Raw genomic sequence first — 19,630 nt, 5'->3', positions numbered from 1 at the left:
AAGATGGCATCCGGCGCGACACTCCGCGAAGGAGCCGCGCGGGAAGAACGGCGCTTAACTTTAGCCGCTTTTCTGCCGTCGCCCAAATCAAGGGCGGCCATGGCATTAACGTCTCCCAGCTCAAGGGCGGCCCAAGAAGAAGCCATCCGAGCAGAATGGCCGGCCAAGATGGCGGAGGCGAGCAGCGGGGGATGGGCGTTTATGGCGGGAAAAACCGCCGCACCGGAGGAAGAACCGGGACACTGACCGGCCTCCAAACTGACACCCAACAAGGGCGAATCAGACTTTAAGACCCCCGCATCCCCGCTAGAAGCGCACACGCGGTCTGGGGAGCGATTCTTCGCGCCCTCGCCCTACGACGCCATAGGCCACGTGGAGATCAATCGGGGAACCCCCTGCCCGCTATAAAAAGGTAAAAATTACCTGCTTCTCGCTCCGAGCTGTAACGAACTGGTGTCCCAGTGAGTAGCTGCAATAAACGTTGAAATAAACGCCCTTAAGGACGTCCCAAAATTTTTTTTTTTTTTTTTTTCAACGGAGCCAGCGGGAGGGGGAGAAAAGGAGGGACCTGGCACCACCAGGTTTGCACTTGCTCAAGAAGAGCCCTCAACCCCAGGTACTCAACAAAACCTAAAAATTAGGCTTGGAGACCTAGCCAGAGCTGCTGCTGTGTGTGACCACCACCTGCTGAGATAGAGAACATACTGGGGAGTTTCCGGCAGCACATGACCACATATAGGGAGGCAAAAGGATTGCTCTCTATCTCCACCTGCTGGTAGATGGACACAACCCACCAGTCTATGGATTGATCAGCATGATGATATGGAAGTATACGCTGATATCTTTTAACTGAAACTTAAGACACTATAATCAACTTACAAGTTTTGTATTATGCCTCTTAAAACAGAGAGAAAAACTGAAGTTCAATAAACAAAGTTGAACTCAATTAAATGCAGAAAACCCTGCATAAAGTACCAATTATGAACTCAATATTCAAAGGATTTATGCTCTATACTGAGAGTTATGCCTATCTCTAGGTATTTCGATTGCCTTGCTTTCCAGTGGCATAGCTAGGGTAGTTGACACCCGGGGCCGGTCATTTTTAACCCCCCTCCCCTCCCAAATCCAGTACTAGGCATACCGAGAATACAAAACACTCAGGACCTATAGAGCAATTCTATCATACCATAAGCAGTAATTTGTACGAGTCACACAAGGAAAAGCAAAGCATCTTAAACACTACAGTGAGCACTAGAACATCAATTCACCTATTGTAAAACGAAAACAGACAGATTAGTACAGATCGTCGATCCTGCACAGTCAATGCCAACCAAAAGCCATGTCTTTTTCACAAACACAGATACCCCCTATTCCACTATAGAATAAGTAATCATAAACTTTCTATTTAGACAAAAATTAAACTGAACCTCCGATGCCAGACTCTGCATACAATGCAACACCACAGAAACAGAAAATGTCTCCTAGTACTGTGCAAAATATAAAGACAGCAGATGTAAATTTGAAAAAACTAACTAATACCAATCACCACTTTACAAATTAACAAATAGAAATAAAACAAATACAGAAAATAAAATAATACCATTTTATTGGACTAATAGCTTCCAGAGGCCCAAATCTCCTTCCTCAGGTCAATACAGTATAGTGCTGTTACAGTATCCTATCCTGACCTGAGGAAGGGGGTTTTGTTCTCTGAAAGTTAAGTCAAAATGTATTAAAATTAGTCCAATAAAAAGATTACCTTATTAACATGTTCTATTTATAAACATTTATTAATACAACTACAATACTATATCCTAAAGCAAATATATATATATATATATATATATATATATATATATATATATATATATATATATTTTATTTAGAGTTTGTTGTCTCTGGTTTCTGCTTTCCTCATCTTCTTTTCACTGTCTTCCTTCCATCCAGCATCTGTCTTCGCTCTCTCTCTCTGCCATCCAGTGTCTGCCCTCTCTAATGTACCTTCCATCCACATCTGCCTTCTATCTCTGCCCCTTCCATCCACCATTTGCCCCAGTCTGCCCTCTTTCTCTCTGCCCCTTCAATCCGTCTGCCCTCCCTCTCCCATCCATACAGGGTCTGCCCTCCCTCACACTCCCCCCTTCCATCCAGGATCTGTCCCCTCTCTCTCTGCCTCCTCTTTTCAGCCCCCAGTTCCAGCCCCCTTATTCCACCTGCCCCTAGTTCCAGCCCTAGCCCACATCTCCCACCTGCCCCCCTTTTCAGCCCCACTATCCCACCAGTCCCCAGCCCTTCTCTCCCATCAGTCCCAAGCTTCAGCCCCCAGCCACTTCTCCCTGTCCCCTTTTCAGCCCCTAGTTTCAACCCCAGCCCTTTTCTCTCACCAGTCCCGAGCTTCAGTCCCAGCCATTTCTCCCTGTCCCCTTTAAAGCCCCCAGTCCCCACAGTTTCAGCCCCTGCCCCTTTTTAGCCCCAAGTTCCTGTACTAGCCCCCTTATCCCAACTACCCTCCTTTTCAGCCCCCCAGTTCCAGCCCCCTTCATCCACCACATGCCTTGCATCCCCCCTTTTCAGCCCCAGACCCATTCTCCCACCTGCCCCAGGCATGGACCCATTTTCCCTCCTGCCCCCTTGTCAGACCCCAGTTCCAGTTTCAGACCCCTTCTCCCATCTGAGCACTCCCCTCCCCAGTCCCCTTCTCCCCTCTGAGCACCCCTCTGAGCTCCCCCACCCCTCCCCAATCCCCTTCTCCCCTCCCCAATCCCCTTCTCCCCTCTGAGCACCCCTCTGAGCTCCCCCACCCCAATCCCCTTCTCCCCTCTGAGCACCCATCTGAGCTCCCCCACCAGTGGCATAGCCAGACCTGACATTCTGGGTGGGCCCAGAGCTAATATGGGTGGGCACTAGGTGTGAGTAGTGTTTCTTGGGATACTCCTTAATAATGCCTTAGAGTGCACTTGATGATGGATTTCTAAGTAAACAGTCTGTGCAACAGCTCTACTGCATTAACACAAACCACATACCTGGTTTATGGAACACCAACATTTTTAAATATAGTGATTTTATCCCATATCTTAAACAACCAGATATGACTGCTATAAGGCAAACATGTCAATGGCACATATCCTTCAAACTTTGCTTTGCAACAAATGCAAATGCCTGATTAAGCTGTATTCATAAAACAGGTAAATTCTGAAACTGACATTCCCATTTAAAAAGCCAGAGAAGTTAGACTCATATAGATCCCCACACGAACTACATGCACACAGAATCTTTTACATCAGTCACATGCAGACCACCCCATACCAACTGCAGAATAAAACACAAAAAATTAGAAATCACAGAGATGGCAAATTACCCAGTTCCAGGCTTGAGATTTTGTGCAGTCTGCCCATGGAAATCAGTGCTGCAAGTCCCATAACAATGGGGTGGTCAGAAATGCAGGACTGTCCCAAAATCTCCAGCCTGGAACTGTAGCCCGGCATCAACCCTGCTCTTCCCCCTCCCCCATAGTTTGGCATCAGCCACGGGAGAAAAGGCAGCGACAGCAATCAAAGCAGTGGCGTACCTAGCAGTGGCGTAGCAAGGGTGGGGCGGTGGGGGCGGTCCGGCCCAGGTGTCAACGGGTGGGGGGTGCATTCGTCCACCCCCCCCGGTGCAGCGCCTCCCCCCCGACACGGTCCCCACCTGTCTACGAGCTCCATCCATCTGCAGCGCTGCTGTAAAAATCGCTTCGTCAGCCCTTCCCTCACTCACTCTGTCCCGCCCTTGAAGAAATAGGAAGTTACATCAGAGGGCGGGACAGAGTGAGTGAGGGAAGGGCCGACGAAGCGATTTTTACAGCAGCGCTGCAGATGGATGGAGTTCGTAGACAGGTGGGGACCGTGTCGGGGTGGCGCTATGCCAGTGGGGGGGGGTCCACGCTGGTGGGGGGGTGTCGTGTTGGTCTGCACCCGGGGGGGGGGGTGCAGCAGCGATCCGCCCCGGGTGGCAGCCACCCCCGCAACGCCACTGGTACCTAGGGTAGTTGACACCCAGGGCGGGTCATTTTTTAACACCCTCCTCCAAAATCCAGTACTAGGCCTACCGTGAATACAAAACACTCAGGACCTATAGAGCAATTGTAGCATACCATAAGCAGTAATTTCTACAAGTCACACAAGGAAAAGGAAAGCATCTTAAACACACTACAGTGAGCACTTGAACATCAATTCACCTATTGTAAAATGAAACCAGACAGAATAGTACAGACTGTCGATCCTGCACAGTCAATGCCAACTGAAAGCCATGTCTTTTTCACAAACACAGATATACACTAAACTGATCCCCCAAGATGCCAGACTCTGATACAATGCAACACCACAGAAACAGAAAATGTCCCCTAATACTGTGCAAAATATAAAGACAGCGGATGTAAATTTGAAAAAAAAAAACCTAACAAATACCAATTACCACTTTACAAATTAACAAATAGAAATAAAACAAACATAGAAAATAAAATATACCATTTTATTGGACTAATTCATTTAGCTTTCAGACGCCAAAACGTACGTCCTCAGGTCAATACAGTATAGTGCTGTTACAGTATCCTATCCTGACCTGAGGAAGAGGATTTTGTTCTCCGAAAGTTAGTCAAAATGAATTAAAATTAGTCCAATAAAAAGATTACCTTATTTACATGTTCTATTTATAAACATTTATTAACACATCTACAATACTACTTTATCCTAAAGCAAAAAAATAAAAATATATATTTTATTTACAGTTTGTTGTCTCTGGTTTCTGCTTTCCTCATCTTCTTTTCACCATCTTCCTTCCATCCAGCATCTGTCTTCGCTCTCTCTCTCTGCCATCCAGTGTCTGCCCTTTCTCTCTGCCCCTTCAATCCACCATTTGCCCTCCCTCTCCCATCCATCCAGGTTCTGCCCTCCCTCTCGCTGCCTCTTCTTTTCGGCCCCCAGTTCCAGCCCCATGATCCCACCTGCCCCTAGTTCCAGCCCCAGCCCACATCTCCCACCTGCCCCTCCTTTTCAGCCCCACTATCCCACCAGTCCCCAGTTTCACTCCCAGCCCTTTTCTCCCACCAGTCCGGAGCTTCAGCCCCCAGCCACTTCTCCCTGTCCCCTTTTCAGCCCCCACTCCCCAGTTTCAACCCTAGAACTTTTCTACCACCAGTCCCGAGCTTCAGCCCCAGCCACTTCTACCTGTCCCCTATTCAGCCCCCAGTCCGCACAGTTTCAGCCCCTAGTTCTAGTACTAGCCCCCTTATCCCACCTACCGTTCTTTTCAGTCCCCAGTTCCCTTCATCCACATGCCTTGCATTAGGGCCCTCCTTTTCAGCCCCAGACCCATTCTCCCACCTGCCCCCTTCTCAGACCGCAGACCCAGTCCCCTTCTCCCATCTGAGCCCCACCCCACCCCGACCCAGTCCCTTTCTCCCATCTGAGTCCCTCCCCTCACAGACCCAGTCCCCGTCCCCCATCTGAGCCCTCCCCTTCCCACCCCGACCCAGTCCCCGTCTCCCATCTGAGCCCCTCCCCTCCCCACCCCGACCCAGTCCCCATCCCCTTCTCCCATCTGAGCCCCACCCCACCAAGACCCAGTCCCCTTCTCCCATCTGAGCTCCACCCCACCCAGTCCCCTTCTCCCATCTGAGCCCCTCCCCACCCGACCCCACCCAGATGAAGTCACCTTCTCCCATGAGCCCCTCCCCACCCCTTCTCCCATCTAAGCCCCCCTCCCTGACCCAGTCCCCACCTGCCTACCAGTTCCATTGTTAAGCTGACGACCCTCTTCTGCCACCAGCATCCAGCCTTAAAAAAAAACCCCGGTGAAACGCCTCGCGTCTGCTGTGCTCTGCGCTGCTGTGAAGGCAGCAAATCCCCTCGTCGTGTCGGCCCTTCCTTCACTGTGTCCCGCCCTCACGTTTCACCGGGAGGGGGGGTTAAGGCTGGATGTCGGTGGCAGAAGAGGGTCGTCGGCTCGTCGATGGAGCTGGCAGGTGGGGACTGCGGTGCCAGCGGAGCGCACCCCCCCCCCCCACACCTCCTGACAGCCTGACACTCGGGGCAGGGCAGACGTTGGCTGGGCGGGCCTGGAGGGAAAGTGGCTGGGCCTGGGCCCGTCCAGGCCCGCCCGTGGCTATGCCCCTGTCCCCCACCTTCCCCAATCCCCTTCTCCCCTCTGAGCACCCCTCTGAGCTCCCCCACCCTCCCCAATCCCCTTCTCCCCTCTGAGCTCCCCCTCTCCCATCTAAGCCCCCCCATCTAAGCTCTCTTTCCCTGCCACACCCTGCCTTTTTAAAAAAAAATCCATGCAGTGGCGCAGGCAGCGCCTCGCGTCTGCCCTGTGTGTGCTGTGAAAGGAGAAAATCGCCTCGCTGGCGTTGGGCCTTCCCTCGCTGTGTCCCGCCCTCGAGGAAATAGGAAGTTACCTCAGAAGAGGGCGGGACACAACGAGGGAAGGCCCGACGCCAGCGAGGCGATTTTCTCCTTTCACAGCACACACAGGGCAGACGCGAGGCGCTGCCTGCATCGCTGCATAGATTTTTTTTAAAAAGGCAGGGTGGTGGCAGGAGCCGAGAGCTGTCGGCTCCCGACGGAGCACTCCCCCACCCGCTGACACCCGGGGCGGACCGCCCCCACCGCCCCGCCCTTGTTGGATTATTTGTAGTAAATAATTAGCAGATTTTAGTACACACAGCTTCAGCTTTAGAAATGTTAATTTCTTTCTTCATCTCTCTCTCATTCACCCCTGAATAATTCACTGCTGAGTCACTTTAAAGTTGAAGTAACAAAACATCTGTTTACTCACAGTTTGTAGTTAGATTATAATCAGACAGGCTTATATATACATATTACTATACATTTGTATTATCAGCTCCTTCCATGTGCTTAGATGGTAATGGATGCTCACACCACCATAGATCCTCTCAGGTTAGGAGAGATCATGAGCTCCATGTGCTGCATCTGCTGCATCTGCCCCCACAGGAAGTTGCATAGCAGTGTGACCTCTCTAAGTAATTCACATCAGAGGTCACAGAGTAATCACAGAGAAATAATAGGTGACAGGCAATGCATGTAAAATACAATTACATTCCAACAAACCCCTTCTCATGCATAACTGTCATGCAATTATTTATTCATACAAAGTCCAAGCTTTATACGCAGATTCACAAAATGTTCTCTGGGTAACGGTTTGGTCATGATGTCAGCTGTCATCTCACTGGTGTGACAATAGTGTAGACTGATGACCCCTTCTTTCGCCAACTCTCGCACGTTGTGGTATTTCGTTGCGATGTGCTTGGTGCGTGACTGAACCTTGTCATTCTGTGACAGTCGGATGCAGCTCTGATTATCTTCCATTATCTGGATTGGTCTCTGTTCAGCTATTCCGAAATCCAGCAAAAGTTTTTCAATCCACATCAGTTCTCTGCACGCTTCCGATACGGCCACGTATTCAGCTTCTGTAGAAGACAAACTCACAATACTTTGTTTATGACTGGCCCATGAAATTTGTACATTTCCATACATAAACACATATCCACTTGTGGATTTATAATCAGAATGATCCCCTGCCCAATCTGAATCACAGTAACATATTAGTTTTGGATTACTATTGGCTGAAATCTTTAATTTACAATCAATGGTACCCTTTAAATACCTTACCATCCTTTTAACTGCAGTCCAATCTGATTTGGTAGGTGAGCTGACCCTTCTGCTCAAAATTCCTACTGCATTTGCTATATCAGCCCTGTATGTGGTAGCTAGATATAAAAGCTTACCTATGGCTGATCTATATTGGATGTTATCTGGTAAAGGTTCTCTTACTGTTTCATCCTTCAGAAAATCAGTGATCATGGGAGTGCTTACAACTTGGGCATCTTGCATACCTAAACTTTCAATAAGCTCATTTATTTTCTGCTTCTGGCTTAGAAGATAAGAACCATCATTTTGTTTCTCAATTTCTATACCAAGATAGTATGACACATTACCAAGTTCTTTTATCTCAACATTGAGGTTTAAATATTTTACAATGTCCTTGTACTCTTGCTCACTTTTGCTTGCAATGAGCAGATCATCAACAAAAGCTAAAATGTATGCATATTGTCCATTTGTGCACCTAGTGTACAAGCATTTATCTGCTTCACCTTGCTTAAATCCTAAATTTGTCAATATTTCATGCAATTTTTCATTCCAACATTCTGCACTTTGCTTTAATCCATAAAGACCTTTGTTTAATTTACACACTAGCTGTCTTTGTTTTGTATTTATGAAACCTGTTGGTTGTTCCATGTACAAGTCTTCAGTTATATCTCCGTGAAGAAACGCTGTTTTCACATCAATGTGGTTGACTTGCATGCCTTTTGAGACTGCAATGCTCAGAAGTGTTCTTATTGTCGTGTGTTTCACTACAGGTGCAAACACTTCATCAAAATCTTCTCCATATTTTTGAAGATATCCCTTTGCCACTAATCTGGCTTTATACCTTTCCACTTTTCCTTGTGCATTCCTTTTTAACTTGAATACCCATTTGCATCCTATAGCTTTCTTGCCAGGAGGTAATTTTGTAAGAATCCAAGTATTATTTTTATCCAATGCATCAATTTCTTCTTGTGCAGCTTTATGCCATTCAGCAGCTTCTTCTGCTGGCATTTTCTCAATCTCATCCCATGTTAAGGGCTCTTGAGCTTCTGCTGACTTTGTTAGGTAAGACAGTCTTGGGGGTGGAACACCTTTGTTTTCCCTGGATGAGCGTCTGACAACAGGTTGGTCTGACCTTTCCGCATCCTCTAAATCTGAGAGTTCTTCTCCAATTGATTCCCCTTCTCCAACTGTACTGTCTTCTTCAATGATCCTTTCTGTGTCTGCTTCCTCTGCCTGTTCCTCGTTAGATACAGGTGAGTTGCTTTCAGACATCTGCCTTGGTATGGCATTTATATACACTGGCATGTCTATTATGGTTCTAGTTTCATATTCTGGATGATAAGGCTCATCTGGGATAATCCAGCCTTTATCAACCCTTTTGTTTTCATCAAAATATGTAACATGTCTTATGCCAACAATGCCAGTTTTCAGATTTAAAATTCTATATCCTTTGTGTCCTGGAGTATAGCCAACTAAAATGCCCCTTTCTGTTGTGGAATCCAGCTTATGCCTTCTTTGCTTTGGTACATGAGCATATGCTGTACTTCCAAATGTTCTTATGTGTGAAAGGTTTGGCTTCCTACCATGCCATGTCTCATGTGGTGTGCGCTCAGCGCCTTTAGTTGGCATTCTGTTTTGTAGGTACACTGCTGTGAGAATGGCTTCCCCCCATAGTCTTTTAGGGAGATTGCTATCTGACAGCATACATCTGGTCATTTCCACAAGTGACCTAAATTTTCTCTCTGCAACAGAATTTTGCTCTGGTGTATAAGCTACTGTTGTGATATGCTGAATGCCTTCTTGTTCTAGAAATGTGCGCATGCTTTGTGAAGTGAACTCACCACCATTGTCGGTCTGAAGAACCTTTGGTTTTCTTTCAAATTTATTGCTCACCATGGCTACGTATTTCTTCAGCATGTCTGTGACTTGACTTTTTTCTTTCAGCAAATAGGCCGCACAATATCTAGAGAAATCATCCAAGAATATTAGCACAAATCTGTTATTTCCCAATGATGGGATATTAAACGGTCCACATAAGTCACTGTGTATTAAGTCCAGTACTTTATTACTCCTATTTCCTGTGTATGCAGGAAATGAGGGTCTCACACCTTTTTGAGTAACACAGTCTATGCATTTCTCCATTTTACCAGCATCTGCACTTATCTGAATGCCAGTGGCTAGTTGCTTACTGTGAAGATCCTGGATTACCTTAAAATCACGATGTCCCAGGCGGCTGTGCCAGATTTCCAGACTACATTTACCATCATTCTTCCTTACTTGCGCCATATGTGAGGCTTCACCTGAAATGCTCAGTTTATAAACATCATTATGCATAAAAGCTTCAGCATACACTTCATCATTTTTAGAGATTGTGCACTTACTGTTTTCAAAATGAATCACAAATCCCTTCTTATCTAATGTAGATACACTAAGCATATTGCAAACTGCTTGGGGAATATACAAGACATCACTTACAGGAATTTCTTTAACTTCATTAGACACTTTGCATTTTAAGAATCCAATACCTTTTGCTTGGATCTTAGCAGTCCCTGCGTTTGCAGTTTTAAGAATACCTTCCTCTGGACACATTTCCTGAAAGAAATTCTTACAATTGGTTAAATGGCATGTACTCCCTGAATCCAAAATCCAAGTACTTTCATTTGAATTATTATTTACCATAGTCAAAGATTTTTCTGCCATTAGAAAGCCCTTGTGTTTATCTTTGTCCTTCATACATTTCCTGGTTTGAAAATTCTTTAGTTCCATTGGCTTAGGTGAGCTAGAGGGAGTGTTTTGTGTTTCCTTACACCATTTAGATACATGTCCCTCCTTTCCACATGAGTAGCAAATCAGCTTGCCCTTGGGTGGAGTTTTCCCATAGCTCCGCCTTCCTCTGTTCTTTGCCAAGAAATTTGTTTCATTTCTCTCTGACTTGCTTTGAGAACACATCTCCTCAGAATCATTTATTATGCATTCCTGCCTTAGTTTTGATGTTGCCTGTTCAAAAGATTGCCCTTCAATGGCCTCATTTACAGACCTAAAAACATCAAACTTCTTTGATAGTGAGGTAAAAAGAAATGCTCTTTTCAATGCATCACACATGGGAATTCCAGAAAGTTCTAGCTTTTGAAATGAAGACATAAGATACATAATGTGATCATTACATTTACTTTTATCCCTTAATTTGGTTTCATTCAACTCTGCCAACCAAATTGGTTGCTGCTTTGCATATGTAGTTGCATACATAGTTCTCAGTTTATATAAAATGTCCTTTGGTGTATCTTTTCCCTCCACTAATATGGCTTGTTTCTCTGAGAGAGCTTCCAAAAGCATGCACTTCACATAATAGTTTGCATTGTCCCATTCAGCCATATTTTCAGCTGTTCTGTCTTGATCTAAGCATATATATAATCCTTTTGCTCGAAGGAGACATATGAATCTTAGTTCCCACTGCTGATAATTAAACTCAGTTAATTTAGGCACCTTGAGAGAATAGAACAATGGTGAATTTCTTCCCTCAGCCATTTTCTTAGCCTTCTGTCTGCTGTGTGGGGGGAGAGAGAGACAGACTGAATCTTTCCTTTAAAACTTAAGAGAAAAATGTGGCCTTTTTTTCTGCCTGGTAATATTTCTCTTCTTTTTCAATTCCTGGACCCTGGGGCCCATAACCCTTTTGTTGGATTATTTGTAGTAAATAATTAGCAGATTTTAGTACACACAGCTTCAGCTTTAGAAATGTTAATTTCTTTCTTCATCTCTCTCTCATTCACCCCTGAATAATTCACTGCTGAGTCACTTTAAAGTTGAAGTAACAAAACATCTGTTTACTCACAGTTTGTAGTTAGATTATAATCAGACAGGCTTATATATACATATTACTATACATTTGTATTATCAGCTCCTTCCATGTGCTTAGATGGTAATGGATGCTCACACCACCATAGATCCTCTCAGGTTAGGAGAGATCATGAGCTCCATGTGCTGCATCTGCTGCATCTGCCCCCACAGGAAGTTGCATAGCAGTGTGACCTCTCTAAGTAATTCACATCAGAGGTCACAGAGTAATCACAGAGAAATAATAGGTGACAGGCAATGCATGTAAAATACAATTACATTCCAACAGCCCTTGCTACGCTACTGTTGCTCTCCCCTCCCATTTTTCCTTTTGCCTAGTTTTCTTTTCACTATCCTTGGTACAATTGTAATAGAATGCATAGGCCTCAGTAACAGCAACACAAAATCCCTCCACTGCCAGATACTGTGTGAAGCATCACAAAAATCTGCAAATATTCTACTCAAACTATATAGCAAACGGAATCTACGGATAGCAGACCTGCAACATTATCAGTTGGGGCTGGAGGCAGCAGTTATTATTGGGGGTTAATGGGGAAGCAGAAATAAGGACCAGTTAAGGGGATTTCAAGAACTTGATTCTCAAGATTGCTGGTCTTCCCAGCTTGCAGGCACTGATGGTTGTAAAGAAAACAAAAGCCAGTTTGCCATCTGTATAATATAGAACAATGTAGAAAAATGAGCACAAAATACAGAGATTACAAATGCGGTTTCTCCCAGCTATAACCATTTTTAAGCTGTTTTAGTGATGTTCAATTTTTATTTCATGATATTTATATCTAGATATGGAAAGCTTTCAAATAAATTAAAAAGCTATCAAATAAGTAAAAAAGAAAACAAAATATTTTGTCCTCCACCTTTTAAGGCACTGCCTATCCAACTGGAACAGCTTTAGACCACACATTTATTTTTTAAATAATCTTTTGCTATTGCTTTAGCATTTGCTATTGTTTTGAGTGAACTAAAGTCCATATAATGGACTAGATAGGAACACCCCATCTCCTGTTTTTTTCAACCTCCTTGGACATCGCCCCTTGCTTCCCTGGCTCCCCTCCTCTCTGGATCTCCCTTGCTCCCCCCCCCCCCCTGAAATCTCTCTCTTGCTTCCCAGTTCCCTTGATGACCCCTCTTGTTTTGACTATCTTGGTCTACCCTCCCCCACCCCACCACACCACACACAGTGTATTTTATTTCCATTATGTCCCCTTTTTAAATTTATTTTATGAGCTGAAGAAGAGTGTGTGTGTGTGTATGTATGTGCCTCACCACCCCTCCCCTTTCTTTTTTTTATTTTATGGGCTAAAAAAAAAAGTCTGTGACTGTGTGTACCTCCCTCTCCCCTCTCCCCTTTCTTATTATTATTTTTTTTAATTTATCGGCTGGAAAAAAAGAAGGCTGTGAGTGTGTGTGTGCTTCTCTCTCCAGTCCACCCCTCCCCTTTTTTATTTTATGGGTTACAAAAAAAGACTGTGTGTGTGCATCCCCACCCCTTTCCTTTTTTTATTTTATTGGCAGAAGAAGGGTGTATGAATGTGTGTGTGTGTGTCTCCCCCCCCCCCCCCCCCATTTTCCTGGGCTAAGAAGACTGTCCATTGATCGCCTTCTGTAAACCCCCCCCTCCCCGGCCCTGAGAATGATATTTTAGCTGAAACACCTAGTGCCGCAGAGGTGGAACCCTTCCAATTTCCATCCCCAGTACACACACACAGTCAGCCAGCCAGCACAGCACAGCGCGTGTGGTCCCTTACCCCACCACAGTCGCCAGAGAAGAGCTCAGCTCACACAGCTGAAGCTGAAGCCAAGGCCGAGAGGCTCCGCGTCCGAGCGCAGAACAGCTGGGCTGCACTGCAGGGCCTAACACTGCACCGACGTGCCTGAGGAGGACCCCTGGGCCTGGCTCCGGCGCCCACACAGTGCTGCTTGGAGAAGAGATGAGAAGGAAGGAACGTTGTCGAGAGAGCTGAGAGCAGGTTGTCCACGCGGCCAGTTAGTAAGGCTGTCCAGGTGGTTCGGGGGGGGGGGGGGGGGTCAGGCTGCTCACTTCACTTCTTCAGTAAGCAGCGCAGCAGTCTGTTCCCTTCCCGGTACTGTTAGTGTTAGAGCAGGCACTCTGGGCAGTGTCTGGCAGGCGACAACGATCCGGTGCATCCTGTTTGTTATGGCACTGCGGTCCGCACGGGAAGGCAGCAGCGCAAACGCATAGGCGCAGTTTATTTTGAAAACTCCATTTGGGGGAGCGACCGTTCCCCCTGCGCCACACCTAGCTATGCCACTGGGTGGGGCTGGTGAGGTTTCTCTTCTGTCTCTGTTTACAGGAATCTCTGCAATCACCATGAATGAATGAAGGCTTTTTTCATCAGGCAGCAAAAAAAAAAGGAGTGAGGGAGGGGCTTTCTTGCCTGTTTGTGAATGAGGTGAGCAGTGCCTGGCTATCCTATAATGAAACAGTTTTGCAGGTAAGTAAAAACCCAGGTGTCCTTTAACTAAGGTGCACTGAAAAATGGCTTGCAGTAGTGTAGGCGCGGGTTTGGACAATCCATTTTTTAGTGTGCCTGTAAAAAAGGGCCCTTTTTTAACGAAAATGGATGTGTTTCAAAACCAAAATTGCCGCGCGTCCATTTTGGCCTAGCGGTAAAGAATTTTGGTGGTAATGACCTGCGTGCGTCTGTAACAAGCGCCAGAAAATAAAAATATATTTTTCAGACACGCGTAGCGGATGCAAGCAAAAATTTAAATTTTCTAAAGGTAAAGCGACTCTAAAACAGACATCATGTTATGAGAATCAGGTGCTCAACATTCAGAGTTTCTATATATTTATTTACTTATTTATATCATTTATATCTCACATTAAACATGAATTGGGTTGAAACCTGGGAACATTTTAAATCTTTTTTCCCCTTATGTCTACATCAAAAGAAAAAGTTGACAAGAGGTGGAGTGGGTGGACCCAATGCAGAGTGGATGGAGCCATTATAGAGTGTGTGGGGTTGGGGCGTGTACTAAAATCTTCCTCTCAAAAATTGGGACCCCTTGGCAGCTCTGCTTTCATATACACAGCTCATATGCTTGGAGGACAAATGTGCATAGTGGAACTGCTCTGAGCATGCACATACCAGCCACACTTTCCATACCTGAGCTGCACGATAAAAGTCCATGCAGCGCATTTGCATGCAGTTTCTGTTGTGAAACACTCGCTATCCAATAGCTAGAAATAGGAAGCGTCTCTTTCCAGGGACTTCTGTGCATTAGGTCCTAAATCATTTCCCTGCTGTGTTCTCCCTGTATAGGACCCACTGTCTGTTATGTACTTTATATCCAGATCCACTTTAAGGAGGTGGGAAATCTCAGAATGACCTCATCCAAGGAGGTTTGATTGAGCATGCATGACCCATTATCTGACCTGAAGTCAGTAGGCGGAGCTTCTCACCATCTCAAGTACATTGTTTTGGGTGTACTAAGATGGTGGTGGTTCGCTGGGGAGAATGAAAACTTCCATGGGTGAAGTTGCTTCAGCCATGTGACATCATGCCATTTCTTGTTTATCATCGTTCCTTGACCACACCAGGAGGAGGAGCTCTGAACATACTCTATCTGTTCTTTCTTATCTGGACTCTAGTGTCTTCAACAAGAGCTGCAAAGAAGGAAAAGACTCACAAAAGCAGAAACTTTCTGCCTTTGGGGCCTGGAAATTCCTGCAAGATCCAGTCTCAGATCTGCAGACGGAATTTATCTGAGTGGAATCAGCTCAGCCTCCTCCTGTTTTATCATCTGTCCAGGAAAAGGGAAATCTGCAGCCTGCATCCATCCCAGCAGCTGCAGAATTCAGAGGGGAAACAGCAGGGAAATGTCTGTCCTGGTTCCTGATCAGGTAAGAAATTTATTCTCTCTCCTTTTGTACACAGGATTCCAGCATTTTGTATATGTATTCTACCGGTCTGGAGCTTGCCTCTATGGTGCTGTGTAAGCCACATTGAGCCTGCAATTAAGTGGGGAAAATGTGGGGTATAAATGTGATAGATAAATAAAATACTTCTGTGCAGCTTTTCCAGCTTTCTCTTCGCTTTCCTTATTTGTCTGTGTTAGACTGAAGCAGTAGGTCTAGTTTATGTTTATTAAAATAATATTCTGCTAAAGTAAACAAAAGATTAAAGCTGTTTACAGCCAGCCCCAAGGTCCTTTCCTCTGTTGCCATATTGGGAAGGAGGCAGCGGAGGGAAAGCTTCAGGCCAGCTGGAGAGAGCAAGACTGCCACTGTATCTGCCAATGCTGCTGAGGAGGGGGACAGTGGGAGGTAGGAAGGCGTGTGGGACCCCTAGGGGGGGAACAGGGGAGGGCCAGAAACTGCACATGGAAATTCTGCATGTGGATGGAAGGGAAGTGAAATGGGGGATCCACAAGGAGGAAAAGAAAGAGGTGAGGGAGAAAAGCACAGGGAAGGGAGAGGAGACAATTTTGAAGGATAGAAGGAAAGTGTGTGTGTGAGTGTGTAGAAGAGAAGGCAGAGGGAAAAGTGCATATGGATGGAAGGGGGAGGGGGAAATGCACATGAACGTTGCCAGACTGGGACAGACTGAAGGTCCATCATGTCCAGTATCCTGATTTCCAACAGTACCAAATCCAGGTTACAAGTACCTGGCAAGATCCCAAAACAGTAAAATAGATTTTATGTTTCTTATCTAAGAAATAAGCAGTGGATTTTCCCCAAGTCCATCTTAATAATGGCTTATGGACTTTTTTCTTTTAGGAAGTTATCAAAAACTTTTTTAAAAACCTTGCTAAGCTAACTGCTTTTACCACATTCTCTTTCAATGAATTCCAGAGTTTAATTACACATTGAGTGAAGAAATATATTTTTTCCCATTAGTTTTAAATGTACTATTTTAATCGCTTCATTGTGTGCCCCCTAGTCACAGTATTTCTAGAAAGAGTAAACAAGCGATTCATGTCCACCCGTTCCATTCCACTCATTATTTTATTGACCTCTGTCATATCTCCCCACAGCTGCCTCTTCTCCAAGCTGAAGAGCCTTAGCCGCTTTTGCCTTTCCTCATAGGGGAGTCGACCCATCCCTGTTATCATTTTCGTCGCCTTTCTCTGTAGCTTTTCTAATTCTGCTGAATGTTTTTGGAGATGTGGTGACCAGAATTGCACACAGTATTCGAGGTGCGGTCGCACTGTGAAATGATACAAAGGCATTATAACATTCTCATTTTCATTTTCCATTCCTTTCTTAATAAATTTGCTTCTCAACATTAGATACGCTCTTATCAAAACATTGCATATTAGAATCTACATTCTGCAATTTGTTTACCACCACTTGAGAAAAACTGCAATCTGAGAAACAGTTGACTTGAACACACTCTCCATACGTTGAATTAAATCCCACAAATCTCTTAACGTCATTTTCTGCTGGTCCTGAATATCTGAAGGCTGCTGATTTACGTAGGTGCCTGAATAGCTGTTGGCAGATTGACAAAAGTTAATAATGAAACTGCTTCTTCCAACTCAACCTCCAGCCTGAGGAAGGGACACCACCTGGGAAGCCCCTATCTGACAGGAAAGGGGAGGAAGATGTGGGGTCTGCTCGGGTGAGCTCAAAGAAGCTCCAAGGGGAGATAATACCTGATTAATTGATGGTCCAGAAGAAATAAGGTGTTTATCCCTAGGACCCAGGACACTTGGAGTCGCTGTCTTCGGCTTCACTTTACACTTCCCCTTTGAGAATTGTAGTATAGAGTCAAAACTCCCAAGGGGCAGGGTGTGCACCTAGCAGCACGCCTCTTTTGCCTTGCCCTGCGGCCTCACACCTATGGCACAACGTTTTTCAAGGGAACAAGACCCTTGTTATCTGTTGGTGTCCAATAGGGTGCCTCTTGGAATTGGTACCGATTCTCCCTCACAGGAAGGTTCCTCACTCTGCAAGTTGACAACGGGCAGCTCCACTTCACACTATTGCCTCAGGTAAGCCACCACCCCCTAATTAAAGTTTGAAAAACCCTTTGCACTTAGAAATTTAAAAAACTCTGAATGTTGAGCACCTGATTCTCATAACATGATGTCTGTTTTGGTGGCCCTTTACTAGGTGAAAAAATCTCAGCACCAATACAACCCCTCAAAATGACCCAATGATAGCGATTTAAGACAAATTAATACTCTAACCACTGATGAAAGCTTATTCCGTTGTGGCAGTTCCTCTGTGTATATATGCTGCACACACCGTCCTGTAGCTAAATATAACAGATAAAATAACAATTTACAATGACAATGTGGATACAGCTGCTGATAGTTTGTTTACTTTGTTTTGGGTGTACCAATATGGCGGCTGGGGGGGGGGGGGGAGAACCGGTTTCAGCTTTGTGACGTCATATCATCTTCTGTTCTTTCTCCAACCTTCTTACACTAACCCACCAGCGTCTTTATCTCCCACCTCTTCAGTTGTTGCTGCCTCCTCCTTCCAAACTGCTACATCAGTCAACATGAGAGATTTCCAGTATAAGGACCAGGACGTCTGTTCAAAATATTGGAGATTTAAGGGGACAGAACTCATACTATATACTTCATACTATAATGTACTGGAGCTCTGATCTTACTGACTGAGGTCATATAACAAAGTTTGTTACACAAACATGATAATGAAACTGTGACTGACGGAGTCTTGTCTGCTTTTCCAGGCCTTGGTCACATTCAAGGACGTTTCTGCTTATTTTTTGGAAGTGGACTGGGACATTCTGGGAGAATGGCAGAAGGAGCTGTACAAGAAGGTCATCAAGGAGGTTCATGACATCCTCATCACACAAGGTAAATATGTCTTTTTTATCATCTACCACATAGGCACATTAATGGAATGGGTGCTGTTATTTTATTACAGCTGGAAAAATCCCAGGTACCAGGTCCCGTGGGCACCTGAAATTGAGATCTGGCTTCTAAAAATAGTAAATAGTAAGTGATGGCAGATACTTCTGTTGCAAAAGATAAAATGTTTACCTTAAACTGGAGGCTTCATACAAGACCAGCTGCAGTCTGTCTCCCTTTTCTGTACCACAACGTTTTGACCCTTCCTGAGAACTACAACTTCTGTGTAAGAATATAAACCAGGTTTCAGTGGGTGTAAATCCTTACACCCAAAATTGGTTGCGGATCCTGGCGCAAAACACTGTTCTATCAACAACTCTGAGAACAGTTTATAGAATAGCGTTTAGCCTCCCCAGGGCTTCTACATACAAATTTAAATGCTATTTTCCTGCTTACTTACAGGTTATTCAATTGTTAATCCTGATGTTATATTCAAGATTAAGAAGGAAGACGAGAATTTCACTCAACATTTTGAGTGGGAGGGGAAAGAAAACCCAGATGATCTCATGAAGAGTAAGTAGATGTTTTGGATTTGAAGGGCTGTGAATTTTCAGATCAAAGTCTCCAGGCCTTTAGAGACTTAAAGTTCAATTCCTAATTTAGTATTATTGTATCTTTGATGACTCCTAATGTATTTTCTCTTAACAGACCTTCCAATTGTAACGTCTGTGATCTCACTCGGTGTTAAACAAGAGGAAGATCTCCCCATAATGGATCCTCCTAAATCAGAGACGTCTGAACAGATTCACCCTCCTGTAACAAGTACCGTATTTTTCGGACTGTAAGACGCATCGGACCATAAGACGCACCTAGGTTTTAGAGGAGGAAAATACATTATAGGAGGGGGAAGAGTTTGAGGGGTATGGGAAAGATAACGGTACTTTGAGGAGGTGATGTTTCCCCTGCCTTGGGGGCGGTACTTTGTTGACTGGTAGAATCAAATACAGGGAGGGGAAGAAATGAAAGACACTGACTTACGGTCTGCGGTCAGTAGTTTAACTTTTATTATAACTTTTGTTGAGCAATACACAGGCTATTTTGTGATATACTTTTGAATTTCACATATGGATTTCTGGGTACTGATTATGCATACAGCCTTTTCATACAAGGAGCACTGCTCATATACCCATTACTAAGGAAGTGGGGGGAGGGAGGGAGGGGAGGGGGGAATAAACAATAAGGAAAATGTTGATGATAGATGTTCAGCTGTATTAGTAAAGATTTACCTTGATTATACACAATTATATTGCTAGATATGGAAATGTTTAATATGTGCATTC

At 44.9% G+C, this 19,630-nt stretch overlaps 1 protein-coding gene across 1 annotated transcript in view; it reads left to right on the top strand.

Annotated features, from left to right (window-relative positions):
- LOC115464717 overlaps positions 1 to 19,630 on the top strand; it is a 362,726-nt gene that overhangs the window by 210,206 nt on the left and 132,890 nt on the right. The window contains 2 exon segments of the mRNA XM_030195078.1: positions 5,733 to 5,749; positions 18,999 to 19,112. Of these exon segments, the coding sequence (XP_030050938.1) occupies positions 5,733 to 5,749; positions 18,999 to 19,112 (131 nt within the window).

This window comes from Microcaecilia unicolor, chromosome 3 (genome assembly GCF_901765095.1).
Source record: "Microcaecilia unicolor chromosome 3, aMicUni1.1, whole genome shotgun sequence".
NCBI lineage: Eukaryota > Metazoa > Chordata > Amphibia > Gymnophiona > Siphonopidae > Microcaecilia > Microcaecilia unicolor.
Note: the sequence above shows the minus strand (reverse complement) of the source record. Positions and strands in the feature narration are given on the sequence as shown.